At 44.4% G+C, this 14,833-nt stretch overlaps 1 protein-coding gene across 5 annotated transcripts in view; it reads right to left on the reverse strand.

The window, feature by feature from the left end:
* LOC125746173 (ankyrin-1-like) overlaps positions 1–12,492 on the reverse strand; it is a 73,650-nt gene extending 61,158 nt beyond the window's left edge. The window contains exons 1-2 of one of the 5 annotated variants that reach the window (XM_049019866.1): positions 12,109–12,231; positions 298–332 (exon numbers count right to left, since the gene is read on the reverse strand). Coding sequence is in view for 4 of the 5 variants with exons in the window: in XM_049019867.1 (XP_048875824.1) it covers positions 12,109–12,234 (126 nt within the window). In the remaining variant the exon portion in view is untranslated. Of the gene's footprint in view, positions 1–297; positions 333–12,108 lie in introns of all 5 variants that reach the window. The other 4 variants (XM_049019867.1, XM_049019865.1, XM_049019861.1 and 1 more) reach the window with 4 other exon arrangements.
* Positions 12,493–14,833: the final 2,341 nt, after the last annotated feature.

Consider the following 14,833-nt stretch of genomic DNA (forward strand, 5'->3'; position numbering starts at 1 on the left):
CTAATAAACACACACGAGGATGAGGACAGTCAGGACAGCCCACAAACCCTTATAAACCAGTAAACAATCAGACACGTGAAGAGAACCAGAAAAGTCCACAAATCCTCCATAAACTAGGAAACACTCACACAGATGAGGAAAGCCAGAAAAGTCCACAGACCCATATAAACTAGTAAACACTCACACAGACAAGGGCAAGCAGAAAACTCCACAGACTCTTACAAAGTAGTACACACTCACACAGACTTGGACAGCCAAAAAAGCCCCACAGACCCCCATAAACTAGTAAATACTCACGCAAAAACAAGCAGGAGGTCATTTGATTTCTTCCTCTGTGGAAAAAGAAGATCTAAAATATTGATGGGCTGATTTAGGCCTATACACAGGAAGACACACATGTACATACACATAAACAGACACACTTGTACTGACATGTACAAAACTCACACACAGGCTAGCAAACAGGCCTTGAGTGACATTTTTGTGACATATGTGGTAAAAATCAATGTGTGTGAATTACAAAAAATCTTCATGTGTGTGAACTGGACTGACTCAGGACATTGCACTACCACCTGTTGTTCTTTTGGAATGCTACATTGAATCGATTAGTAATAGTTAGGTAGCTTAAAACTAGTATTCCCAACACACGTCACACTGTTAAACAATCCAGTACTGAGTTCAAAACAAAGTAACTGGCGCTCATGTGGAACAAAACTACCATGATAACAACTACATTACGGCCATGTTTTCCTGAACACACAAAGGACTGGTCTATCAGTAATGGCGTAATGATAGCAGCTAACAAAAAACGTTATCGACTGAGATAAATTATAACATCACGTCATCACCCACCCCCCAAACGCATACTTGTGTGCGTACGCACACACACACGCACACACACACACACACACACACAGAAAAATGCATGGTACATAGTTGATTTAGATCAATAGTTATAGCTATCAATAGCTATACATTAACGGAGTCAACTTGGATTAACAAATTGCATATTTTTTGGATCAATACATCACATCAGACATGCTTTTGAAAGTAATTAATAGCCTAACCTAGTTCTTCAAATAATTTTTAACGGATCATTATTTTGTTGTTACAGATTTCGGCTTCAGCCTGTGGAAGACCGCTCTCTCCCATAAATGAAAGCTGCTGCAAAGACCAGGCTATCCAGGCTGTCGGAAATGTCCTCATCATTTAAGGGATTTAACAGCGGTAAGCACCTGCCTTGTTTGACCATCCGCGAAAATTCAGAAGCTCAAAACTCCCACAAGAAGTTGCACTACTGTACAACTGCTAACATTCTGGGGTTGCTGACTGGAAGAGAGAAGTACCTGATGTGACAATATCTAACTTCCCAACTTACAAGAATTGCGAACACATTATTAGCTTACGGCAATGAGCAGTGCTTAAGTGTGAAATGCTGTGCCTCTGTCCCATCATACAATATGTACAGTTAGATAGGGACAGCATTCAGCTTCTTCTTTATCGTACAATATGTACAATATGTACAAATAGACAGTGATGGCGTTCACCCTCAGCCCCATCGTACAATATGTACAGATAGACAGTGATGCCGTTTACCCTCAGCCCCATCGTACAATATGTACAGATAGACAGTGATGGCGTTTACCCTCAGCCCCATCGTACAATATGTACAGATAGACAGTGATGGCGTTTACCCTCAGCCCCATCGTACAATATGTACAGATAGACAGTGATGGCGTTTACCCTCAGCCCCATCGTACAATATGTACAGATAGACAGTGATGGTGTTTACCCTCAGCCCCATCGTACAATACGTACAGTTAGGCAGTGATGGCGTTTACCCTCAGCCCCATCGTACAATACGTACAGTTAGTTAGAGACAGCGATCACCCTCTGCCTCGACATAGGATATGTACAGTTAGACAAGGACAGTGTTCACCCTCTGCCCTGTCAAACAATATGTACAATTAAACAGCAATTGTGTTCATTCTCTCACCCGTCATACAGTATGTACAGTTAGACAGCGATAGTGTTCAGCCTCTGCATCATCATAGTGTGTACAGTTATATAGACACGGTGTTCAGCCTCTGCCTCGTCACACTCCAGGGCAGTGAGGGCTGTTCTGTCTCAGCCATACTGAACCCTTCTGATATTTTTTGCACACAGCATGTGCAACACTGACGCCCCCGAAACGCTGCCCACCGCTAGAATGCAAGACCACACTTCCCCCCACTTCCATGCCTTGAATAATTTAGTGCCGTGCGTACTGGGAGCACACAGCACCACATTATCGTGGCCCACACTCGCCCCCCCCCACCACACTGCGGAGCCTGTCACACAGACAGCTGCTGAGTCAATGGTAAATCAATTGACTGTCTGCATGCATGTGAGTATGTTTGTGTGGCTGTCCAACTCTGTCCAAGCTGCCTGAAACACTTGTTCCAGAGACACCGTTATTTTTCTCTTGTGACCTGACTTTACACTCAGATACACTCAAGACCCTTTTCCTTTCTCCCCACTTTTTTCCCCACCTCTCCTTCCCTCTTTCTCATTTTCTACCCAGCATGCCCCGAGTAGATCCTGCTTTTCTGAATACAAAGCTTGCTGCACTTACCACGCCTAAGTATTAATATTCATGAGCACTGCAGAAGGCCAGGCATGATGGGTAAAGCCCCCAGAGATTCTCAATTGCATCATCATTCTGTGTCGTGTAGTAATGCCTAGATCAAAAACATTAGTTTTCAGTAATTTCTCCTATAATCACTTAAAATCAACGTAAAAATCCTCCACAGTGGCCTAAGATTATTATGTGACAGGTCTTTGTGTTCAGTTTTATTTGTTTTATTTACTTTACTACTTGAATTTCTGCTAATCATTTGGTGTAGTAATGCTACCACGCTAATGGTGTGGTTACGTAGGACTACGCTGCTAATCATTTGGTGTAGTAATGCTACCACGCTAATGGTGTGGTTACGTAGGACTACGCTGCTAATCATTTGGTGTAGTAATGCTACCACGCTAATGGTGTGGTTACGTAGGACTGCGCTGCTAATCATTTGGTGTAGTAATGCTACCACGCTAATGGTGTGGTTACGTAGGACTGCGCTGCTAATCATTTGGTGTAGTAATGCTACCACGCTAATGGTGTGGTTACGTAGGACTACGCTGCTAATCATTTGGTGTAGTAATGCTACCACGCTAATGGTGTGGTTACGTAGGACTACGCTGCTAATCATTTGGTGTAGTAATGCTACCACGCTAATGGTGTGGTTACGTAGGACTACGCTGCTAATCATTTGGTGTAGTAATGCTACCACGCTAATGGTGTGGTTACGTAGGACTACGCTGCTAATCATTTGGTGTAGTAATGCTACCACGCTAATGGTGTGGTTACGTAGGACTGCGCTGCTAATCATTTGGTGTAGTAATGCTACCACGCTAATGGTGTGGTTACGTAGGACTACGCTGCTAATCATTTGGTGTAGTAATGCTACCACGCTAATGGTGTGGTTACGTAGGACTACGCTGCTAATCATTTGGTGTAGTAATGCTACCACGCTAATGGTGTGGTTACGTAGGACTGCGCTGCTAATCATTTGGTGTAGTAATGCTACCACGCTAATGGTGTGGTTACGTAGGACTGCGCTGCTAATCATTTGGTGTAGTAATGCTACCACGCTAATGGTGTGGTTACGTAGGACTGCGCTGCTAATCATTTGGTGTAGTAATGCTACCACGCTAATGGTGTGGTTACGTAGGACTACGCTGCTAATCATTTGGTGTAGTAATGCTACCACGCTAATGGTGTGGTTACGTAGGACTGCGCTGCTAATCATTTGGTGTAGTAATACTACCACGCTAATGGTGTGGTTACGTAGGACTGCGCTGCTAATCATTTGGTGTAGTAATGCTACCACGCTAATGGTGTGGTTACGTAGGACTACGCTGCTAATCATTTGGTGTAGTAATGCTACCACGCTAATGGTGTGGTTACGTAGGACTACGCTGCTAATCATTTGGTGTAGTAATGCTACCACGCTAATGGTGTGGTTACGTAGGACTGCGCTGCTAATCATTTGGTGTAGTAATGCTACCACGCTAATGGTGTGGTTACGTAGGACTGCGCTGCTAATCATTTGGTGTAGTAATGCTACCACGCTAATGGTGTGGTTACGTAGGACTGCGCTGCTAATCATTTGGTGTAGTAATGCTACCACGCTAATGGTGTGGTTACGTAGGACTGCGCTGCTAATCATTTGGTGTAGTAATGCTACCACGCTAATGGTGTGGTTACGTAGGACTGCGCTGCTAATCATTTGGTGTAGTAATGCTACCACGCTAATGGTGTGGTTACGTAGGACTGCGCTGCTAATCATTTGGTGTAGTAATGCTACCACGCTAATGGTGTGGTTACGTAGGACTGCGCTGCTAATCATTTGGTGTAGTAATGCTACCACGCTAATGGTGTGGTTACGTAGACTACGCTGCTAATCATTTGGTGTAGTAATGCTACCACGCTAATGGTGTGGTTACGCAGGACTACGCTGCTAATCATTTGGTGTAGTAATGCTACCACGCTAATGGTATGGTTACGTAGGACTACGCTGCTAATCATTTGGTGTAGTAATGCTACCACGCTAATGGTATGGTTACGTAGGACTACATGGGATTCTCACATAGCCAGCATAACTATGCACACGTAGCATGGTACATATGAAAACTAAAATATGATATGGATAGAAAGAATATTGTCTAAAGGAGAGGATCTTGCCTTTGATGTCAATCAATATTCAGGCTTGACAGACACATGTGGGCAGACAAACACTCACCCATATGTCTGTGTTTACCTGAATAGGTTCTGCGGGTGATAATATCTATGATACCACACGACAACGCCTATGATCTTACGCTCTGAGATGCAGTAGGGTGTGTGAGCCTTTCTGATAAATGTGTGTGTCTGTGTGTATTTGTGTGTGTGCAGTACACACAAATAGCCATACACAATCCTACGAATGTATATCAGTAGTGACAAATAAAGATGGGCAAGATCAGCAATTTAAAAATCTTTTAAAAATTTGATTTGAAAGCATGTGTCAGGTTCGCTAAAATGTGAAAATGTGACCCATCCATGGGTCGTGGGAGCAGCTGTCTGAACAGGGATTCCCAATCCTCCATCTCCCCAGGCACCCCCCTCTATCTCCACTGGGGAATACCAAGGTATTCCCAGGCCAGCTGAGAGATATAATTTCTCCAACATGTCCTTAGTCTGTCCCAGGGTCACCTCCCAGTTGGACATGCCCAAAGCACCTCCCCAGGGAGGCGTCCAGGAGGCGTCCTAGACAGATGCCAAAACCACCTCGACTGGCTCCTTTCCATGCAAAGGAGCAGCCGCTCCACTTTGAGCTCCTCCTGAATGTCCGAGCTTCTCGTCCTGTGTCTAAGCCTGAGCCCAGACACCCTGAGAAGGAAGCTAATTTCTGCCACTTGTATCAGCAGTCTCATTCTTTCAGTCACTACCCAAAGCTTGTGAGGTGAAGGTAGAATCGTAGATCGACTGGTAAATCAATAGCTTTTCCTTCCAGCTCAGCTCTCTCTTTACAAGAAGAGAATGGTGCCACATCTGCATAACTGCTGACTGTGCACCAATCCACCTGTTGATCTCCCACTTCCTTCTTCCCTCAACTCATGAGCAAGATGCCGAGATACTAAAACGCAGTGACTCCTCCCCATTCTAGAGGGGGCAATCCACCCATTTCCAGTTGAAATCAGTCATGATTTCAGTCAAGAAAAATATCTAGCAACCACGAATCTGCACAAAGACAGGTCTGTTTGTGTGTTTCTGTCTGTTTCTGTGAACTTCTCTCTGCCCGTGTGTCTGTGTTTGTGTGTGTAAACTACCTTTCACACCTTTTGGCAACGTACTTAGTCCTTGCAGCAGGATCAGCATTCATTCATGCTTTGTGACGAGATACTTTTTCCTTGTTTAAAAGTGGCATTTATTTGAGGAAAAGAGATTATATAATATATATATATATTATATATTATATATATATATATATAACACTCAGGTTGTGCAACATAATGGTTTCTTCCTAGAGCTTTGATAATAAAGTTGTGGATCAATCACCAATTAATAAAAAAAATATAACATGCAGGTGATAACATCCAAAACCAGAGTTGGGTAGCAACGCGTTACATTTACTCCGTTACATTTACTTAAGTAACTTTTTAGGGAAATTGTACTTGTAAGAGTAGTTTTAATGCATGATACTTTTACTCTTACTTGAGTACTTACTTGGGTACTTTTACTCCGTTATTCTAAGACATATGTTGCTCGCTACTCGCTACTTTCATTTTAATAATCTGTTATTAGCTACACAGGTGATTTTTTTGTCATACTAGTCCAAGGGTTCTGTCACATGATTCTTTTTCGCCAATCAAATGTAGCTAATAACAACGCGTCACTCAGTTTCACCATTCAAATGGAGCCATACAGTCACATGACCACACAAAATTTACGCGGCGCCGCACAGAGCAGTGACTGAAAGGAGAAAACAATGGCGCAAACAACGGCGTGTGATTTTGAACCAGAAGAAGCAGAACACCCCTGGCCTCACATTCGATCAATGTTTTCATTACAGACTATAAAATAGAACAGCTATGTCATGCGCTGTCTTACGTGTCTGCCTAAGCGTGTCGACATTTCAACCTACAAGAACTCGACTTCGAACTTGAGGAAGCACGTTGCGGTATGTTGTAGTATATGTGTTTTGGCTGTGGATTTTATAACGTAATAACGTCATAAATAACTGTCAAATGTACATTGCTTTTGAGTAATTTATCACACTGCAGCCTCACAGACAGACAGACAGACAGACACACACACACACATACACACAATGCACAGCCTGTTCCTCCGTATAATCTCTGCCTGCTGAGCCTATTGTAATTGTTACGATGTTATTAGCATTTACTGTGGTTGAATTTGCCTTAATTTATGTTTGTTAATATTTTGTCATTTTGTGAAAACGTTATTATTGTTTTAGTTAAAGAATTTGCATTGCTATTTTGTTTTTGTCTTTGACTACATTCATGCTCTGAAACAATAAATCAAAAGTTACTCAATAAGTTACTCAATACTTGAGTAGTTTTTTTCACTAAGTACTTTCTTACTGTTACTCAAGTAATTATTTGGATGAGTACTTTTACTTGAGTCATATTATTCTAAAGTAAAAATACTCTTACTTGAGTACAATTTTTGGCTACTCTACCCACCTCTGTCTAAAACAGTTCCATTTAGTAAGTTTTTTTTATCTTTACTCACTATAACTACTAAACTACTGATATTTGACAAAATTGTTTTCTAACAGAAAGGCTTGTAATGGGAGTCATAATTTTTAAAGTAAATACTCTTTTTTTATCATTATGATGAATTGTCAATGTTTTCCAGGGGTTAAGTCATTTAAAAACATAAGCCTGACCGAACCGTAAAAATGTTGAATAATATGATGTTTTGAAGAGGACTACTAATCTAATCTAGTCATCAGGGCTTTGTCTGTGTGATATTATTTCCAGCACAATTTTAACAAAATGGTTCGCCAAATGGTTACACCACCTTGACAAAGGAGGTTGACCTGACAAATGGGAATCCTCAAATTATGTATAATATTCAGACCATTGGTTTTCCTTACTTTTATTACTTTTATTTTCTATTAAACAGTTCTAATGTAAGATCATGCCAAACTAGCTGGCAGGGTGCATTATTGAGAATTCCACCTTTTTACACATTTAATGATTTGGTACAAAGTTAGTACGGTTACACCGCATCGGCATTTTTGTTATCATCCCTAAAATATCCTCTCAAAATTGACCAAAACCAGAAATGTTCGACTATGTCCTCAAAGAAAGTATTTATGCAAGTAATGTAAAAGTTAAAATATACTTTTCAAAGTTTAATGCTTTTAAATTTAACTAAACCACATGAATACCAAAGAATCAGCGTCGCATCGTTGACCCAAATATTGCGGCGTTCCAGTCAAGCTGGAGGTCAGACTCTGATTCTGTGGCTGTAGTCGTTCCTCGAGCTACGACGCCAAATGTAGACCATCAACATAGCCGACCACCGTAATGTAATTTTATAATATAATTGATTATTGTGACTGTCCATCCAACCATTTTCCGAAACCACTTATCCTATTCAGTCACGGTGGGTCACCTTGTTTTACACTGCTAAAGCTGTCCATGAACACGTAGCTAAACAGCTGGCAGTATTTGCAATTTATTTTAACATCTATATACATATTTTAAATTTTATTTCCAGTCCTTTTATTGCAGACAGGAAGAAACTCCCTATACGGCGTATTTATTATTCGCAGTAGTTGCTCCTGTGGAAGCTGCCATGCTGCCTGATGACACTGCACCCACTTCTCAGTGCAGTCAGGGCAAGCGAATTTGGCCCAAGTTTCCCAAAAGCAGCTTCAACTTCAACAGCTGTTCCTTAATCCTTTTTCAGATAGGAGGTCGGACATTTTCAAGTTGCGAGGTGCCTGGAACACCACATATGTCCACTGGCTTCCTGTAGCCGCCCGCATCAAATTCAAAACACTGATGCTCGCATACAAAGCCAAAAATGGTCTGGCACCATCCTACCTAAAAGACCTCATCACACCCCGTACTGCACCCCGATCTCTCCGATCCTCCAGCACTGCTCGACTGGTCCCACCACCCCTCAAGGCACAAGGACGACACACATCTCGGCTCTTCTCTGTCCTGGCACCTAATTGGTGGAATGAACTCCCCCTTGATGTCCGAACAGCGGAAACCTTAGCTGTCTTCAAGGGACAACTCAAAACTTTCCTTTTTCAGAAATACCTGAAGTAGTACTCTGCATTCTTACTCAGCTCTTTTCAGTATGTGTATATGTGTACAAAAAAGAAGGAATAAATAAATAAATAAAAATTTGTTGCACTTTCTCAACAGAGTGTTCAGATAGATGGTATTCATAGCTTGGGTCCTTATTGAGCTAGTATCGGAAAAATTCATCGCAGCGTCTTAAAGCACTTATGTAAGTCGCTCTGGCTAAGGGCGTCTGCCAAATACTGTGAATGTAAATATGTACCTGTATGATTGGGACGGCCTGGGCTTCAGTGTACTAGATGTAAAAGCAATTACATACAGCGAATGTTTAGATAAAAAAATACATCAGGGTCTGCATGAGCGTAAATAATACAGAGCTGTGTCTCTGTAGACAGGCGCATTTTACACCAGTCAAAGGTTCTTACCCATTTTCACTACTTATAGATGCTGTTGCTTTTTCTGCTTCAAAGCCAGCACATTTGCAGCGTGCCATAGGCTATTGTATATTATATGAATGAAAGTTGGACTCCTTTGGTGAGACTATGTTGTACAATGGCTTAAGAAAATGATTGCGTGTGGGTTCAGAGCACCAGTTCTACGTCTATGTACCACAGTGCCACACTTTCTTGTGCAAAGTCCTGCTCAATATTGTGTTTTTGCACTGTATATACTGTTTTTGCACCTCTTTGGCACTGTATTTTGTATTCATGCAACAAACTGCTGTATGCAAAAGCATTACCCACTGGGATCAAGGAGGTATATCTCATGCCTCAGATGTAGATGTTTAATTCCTACAAAATGTTTAATGCCTGCAGATTCCAGATACCAGATTCTAATAGACTTCCACAGTGTTCCTCATAATTGAATTATATTCCTCCATGTCATACTTGTCTGCACTGCATTATCCAGCACTCTTATGTGCAGCTGTGGGGTCTTATCAATGAGGTCACAGTCTGAGCATGTAGCAGACAGCTGAGGCAGCCTGTGGACACTTCAGTAAGACAACCAGTGCCGTGTTACGAAAGCTGACTATCAGCCCCTCAACCCAGTGCTGATCATCAGCCCCTCAACCCAATGCTCATCAGCATCCTCTCAACCCAATGCTGATCAGCATCCTCTCAACCCAATGCTGATCAGCATCCTCTCAACACAATGCTGATCAGCATCCTCTCAACACAATGCTGATCAGCATCCTCTCAACACAATGCTCATCAGCATCCTCTCAACACAATGCTCATCAGCATCCTCTCAACACAATGCTCATCAGCATCCTCTCAACACAATGCTCATCAGCATCCTCTCAACACAATGCTCATCAGCATCCTCTCAACACAATGCTCATCAGCATCCTCTCAACACAATGCTCATCAGCATCCTCTCAAACCAATGCTCATCAGCATCCTCTCAAACCAATGCTCATCATCACTGCAATGAACCAAAGCTGATTATCACCCCAACAAACCAAAACTTACCATTATGCCAAGAAACCAAAACTGATCATCATCCCACACACTAACGCTGATCAACACCTCAATAAAGAATGCTGATAATCACCCCACAAACCAAAGGTAGTCATCACCCCAACAAACGAAGTTGATTGTCACCCCTTCAAACCAGACTAATTGTGACCACCACAAACTAAAGCTGATCATCACCCTCACAAACCAAAACTGATCACCACTCCCACAAACCACAGCTGATCACCACTCCCACAAACCACAGCTGATCATCACTCCCACAAACCACAGCTGATCATCACTCCCACAAACCACAGCTGATCATCATTCCCACAAACCACAGCTGATCATCATTCCCACAAACCACAGCTGATCATCATTCCCACAAACCACAGCTGATTATCATTCCCACAAACCACAGCTGATTATCATTCCCACAAACCACAGCTGATTATCACTCCCACAAACCACAGCTGATTATCACCTAAACAAACCACAGCTGATTATCACCTAAACAAACCACAGCTGATCATCACCTAAACAAACCAAAGCTGATCATCACCCCAGCAAAGCTGATCCTCATCCTTGCAAACCAAAGCTTATCATCACCCCAGCAAAGCTGATCCTCATCCTTGCAAACCAAAGCTGATCATCACCCCAACAAAGCTGATCCTCACCCTCGCAAACCAAAGCTGATCATCACCCCAACAAAGCTGATCCTCACCCTCGCAAACCAAAGCTGGTCATCACCCCTATAAACCAAAGCTGGTCATCACCCCCAGGCTTTTTATTCCATTCTAAACTACCCAACACCTTACCCTTGAACCTGATTCAAAGCTAGTTTGCAATTCTGTACATGAACATATGTCCAAATACCAGACAAACATCCTTTGGTCACATTCTCTGTCAGTCACACTTGGTACTATTCAATCTCTTTCAGTTCCAGTGAATGATGATTCTGTTCAGGCCCAATTTGACCAGTCAGCCTTACAGGTGAGCACCAGTCTAACTAGTCAAATCCAGCACTTTAATACCATGACATCACCACTCTGTCAAATTTAGCTCACGGGACCATAAAGAATGACACACACTCACAGATAAACACTGCTGTGGGGGCTCGCACACCCAGAATGACAGGCAAGGCATCGCAGGCCCTGCATCACTCTGAATACAATGTCCTATGACATCAGCATCCAGCTGGTGGCTTTGCTGACCTGCGTCTGGGTACTGAGTTAGCGTGGCCTGTTTACTGCTGAGTACATATGGATTCAGGCTGATTGACCTCGTTGTTCTTAAATTGAGCTGAAGCACAAGTATGTTCTTTAGAGAGTGGGAATCGGGATGGAAGCAGGTGAGCACCCCCTGCTGGTGAGCCTCTGCAGTCTATGTGGGAAGTTGCATCAGCGGTGAGCTCAGTCCCCCTCTCCTGCAGGAGTGTCTCAGCTGTGATGAAAATAGCTCCTTTGCTCTGAGAGGTGAAGGGTGAGGGATGCAGAGGCAGGCTGCTGATGCCCGATCGATGCTCGTCTGCACACGTGCTCGTCGCTGCATGATGCTCAAACGGCACTTCTGCAGCCTCTAATTCTCACACGGGATTGGTCCTTGTCCACAAGCAATCAGAGCCTCTCACACGTTACAGCAGCTAAAGAACCAGGGAAACACCCCCCCCCCAGACACACACACAACCCACCCCACCCAGCCCTTGCCCTCAGCGTGTCAAGGCATGAATGCTGTGCGTTTACGTGTTCATGTTCATGCGAGCAACTGACGCCAAACCTCCCCCCAAGTCTCTTACCTTGCGTTTGCGGTCCCTTGACCGACTCCTCTTCCTGTTCAGCTCCTCCTCCCTCTCCCGCTGCTCCTGAGCCGCTTGTTCCGCTAGGTCCTTAGTCTTCCGCAGCTGCTTGGCGGCTTGCGCCATGGCGCCCCTGTTTCTTCCTCCTCCTCCTCCTCCTCCTTCTCAGAGCCCCGGAGAGGGGTCACTGCCACGCAGCACTCGCTCCTGCAGCCCTTACAGTCCCCTCCTGTCCGTATCCGTCGCTTCTCTCTTGTTTTTCTCTCTCCCCTCGTTCCTCTGTGATCCCTGATGCGGTTTCTGTCCGCTCTCCCTCCCTCGCTCGCTCGCTCGCTCGCTCGCTCCCCTCCCTCTCCGTTTCTCTCTCCCTCACTCTCGCTCACCGCACACCTTACCTTTCCTTTCTCCCATCCACTATGTGCGTGTATCTCAGCTGTTTGTTGCAGAGGGGGGTCTCTCCCTGCCTGTCCCACCCCCTCTCAGCATCTCAGCCCCTGTCCTGGGCTCTGCTTTGTCGCACTGGGCTGCCGCGCTGCAGTTGCTGCATACCAATGGCTGTGCGCTTCTCTAGCTGCCTAACAGTGCTGTCTGCATGAAGTAGAAAGAGTCTGACGCTAAGAGCTGTTTACACTGTGTAGCCTCACGGGTTCATTCCAAGGCTGTGTGGTACCTGCTGTACAGATTCCCTGGTTAACTCTGAGGCTATTGGCTAACTCTGAGGGTGCTGACTCTGTGTATGCCGGCTGACTCTGAGGATGCTAGTTGGATTACAGTGAGGGTACTGACTAACTCTGAGGGCACCAGATGACTCTGAATGTGCTAGCTCATTTTGAGGGTACTGGCCCTGATGGTACTGACTGAGTCTACTGGTACCAGCTGACTCTGTAGGCGCCGACTGACTCTGAGGGTACCAGCTGACTCTGTAGGCGCCGACTGACTCTGAGGGTACCAGCTGACTCTGTAGGTGCCAGCTAACTTGGCTGGTGGTGAGCACACACACATACACACACATGCGCGAACACACACACACTCACGCTGCTCAAAGTGCTATTCCAGTCCACACCGATTCCTGCCCCCCCCCTCTGCAGTGCACATGAATGTAACAGGAGCAATTGAGTAACTGAGCATGTCGGTGTCTGTACTCTGTGGGGGGGGGGCTGCGGCTGTGGCTGCAGGAGATCCACGCTGTTCTGCACCGTTGTGTGTTTGCATGCGTGGATCCCCCCTCCCCAGGTCTGAGCCCTTCTGCATTGCTGCTGACGCAGGCAGGAGAACCAGCCTGTGCTGACAGGCTCTGTGCTTCCTCTGTGAAACATGCAGGCACACGTGCAGATCTTCATCAGCCACTGATCTCTGTCTTATTTACTCAAATGCATGCACCATTGCTGCGTCTCTCACGCTACTGTGTTCACATTGTGTTTCTCTCTCATTCATAATCAAGACACCAAATGCGGAGGCGCAGGAGGGAGGGAGGGGGGGGGGAGGGGGGGGGGGGCAGGCTCCATGATTTATTTCAGACAGTCTCCCCCTTCCTCTCTCTCCTTCTCATTGTCCATCGCTCTCTCGTCTCCATCTCTTTCATATATCCACTGTATTTAAACCCAAATAATAATAATTATTATTATTGTTATTATTGTTATTACTGTTATTATTATTATTGTTATTATTAATAATAATAATAATGTGTTTCTGTCTGTGGATGTGTTGATTTTTTATGTCCGCTCTAGCTATTAACCTTTGTAGTTAGACACATACTGACCTGATAAGACTTTTAATTGCTCACAGATGCATGCTGGGATATAGCTGATAAGATCTTTAATTGGTCACAGCTGCATGCTGGGATACATGTGATGATATTTGTAATAAGCTACAAATGCATGCTGAGATATAACTGGGAATAGTCATAGTTGCATGCTGGGATATTGCTGCTATCTGTTGTCAGCCACAGACGCATGCTAGGATATACATGATAATATCTGTATCAAACACTAATGTATACTGAAATTTTCCTGATGATATCTTTGATCAGAGACAGATGCTTTTTGGAATATAGTAGTGAAATGATAATCCGTAAAAAACAAGCTGCACAATGGAAATCAGAATTTCTGACTGACAGCTGTCAGTCTTGCAGTGGATTCTGAACTGCAGCTGTGGTTCTGATTGACAGCTGTCACTCATAGTGGATTCTGAACTGCAGCTGTAGTTCTGATTGACAGTTGTAGCTCATGCAGTGGTTTGTGCCTGACAGCTGTGGTTATGATTGACAGGTGTAACTAATGCACTGGGTTGTGCCTGGCAGCTGTGGTTCTGACTGACAACTGCACTCTTGCAGTGGATTCTGACCTGCAACTGTGGATCTGATTGACAGCTTTCACTCAGCAGTAGATTTTGCCTGACAGCCGTGGTTCTGACTGACAGCTGTCACTCTTGCAGTGGATTCTGACCTGCAACTGTGGTTCTGGTTGACAGTTGTCACTCTTACAGTCTGAACAGTCACTGAGCACTGAAGAGCACAAGGGCAGAGAGGCGGTGTACAGCTTGGCAAGCCGGGCCCACAGCGCCCTAATGCGGCAGCTCCTTGCTTTGTGGCTCCACAGTGCCACCCAGTGAACATTTCACAGTGAATGGCTACATGTGGCAACGTGCCCCCCCCCTGCCCCCCACTTAACAGGATGTGGGATGGATTACCGGGCATTTATTCCTTGGATGAGTCGTGTTTGATTTC

This window comes from Brienomyrus brachyistius, chromosome 7 (genome assembly GCF_023856365.1).
Source record: "Brienomyrus brachyistius isolate T26 chromosome 7, BBRACH_0.4, whole genome shotgun sequence".
Taxonomy (NCBI): domain Eukaryota; kingdom Metazoa; phylum Chordata; class Actinopteri; order Osteoglossiformes; family Mormyridae; genus Brienomyrus; species Brienomyrus brachyistius.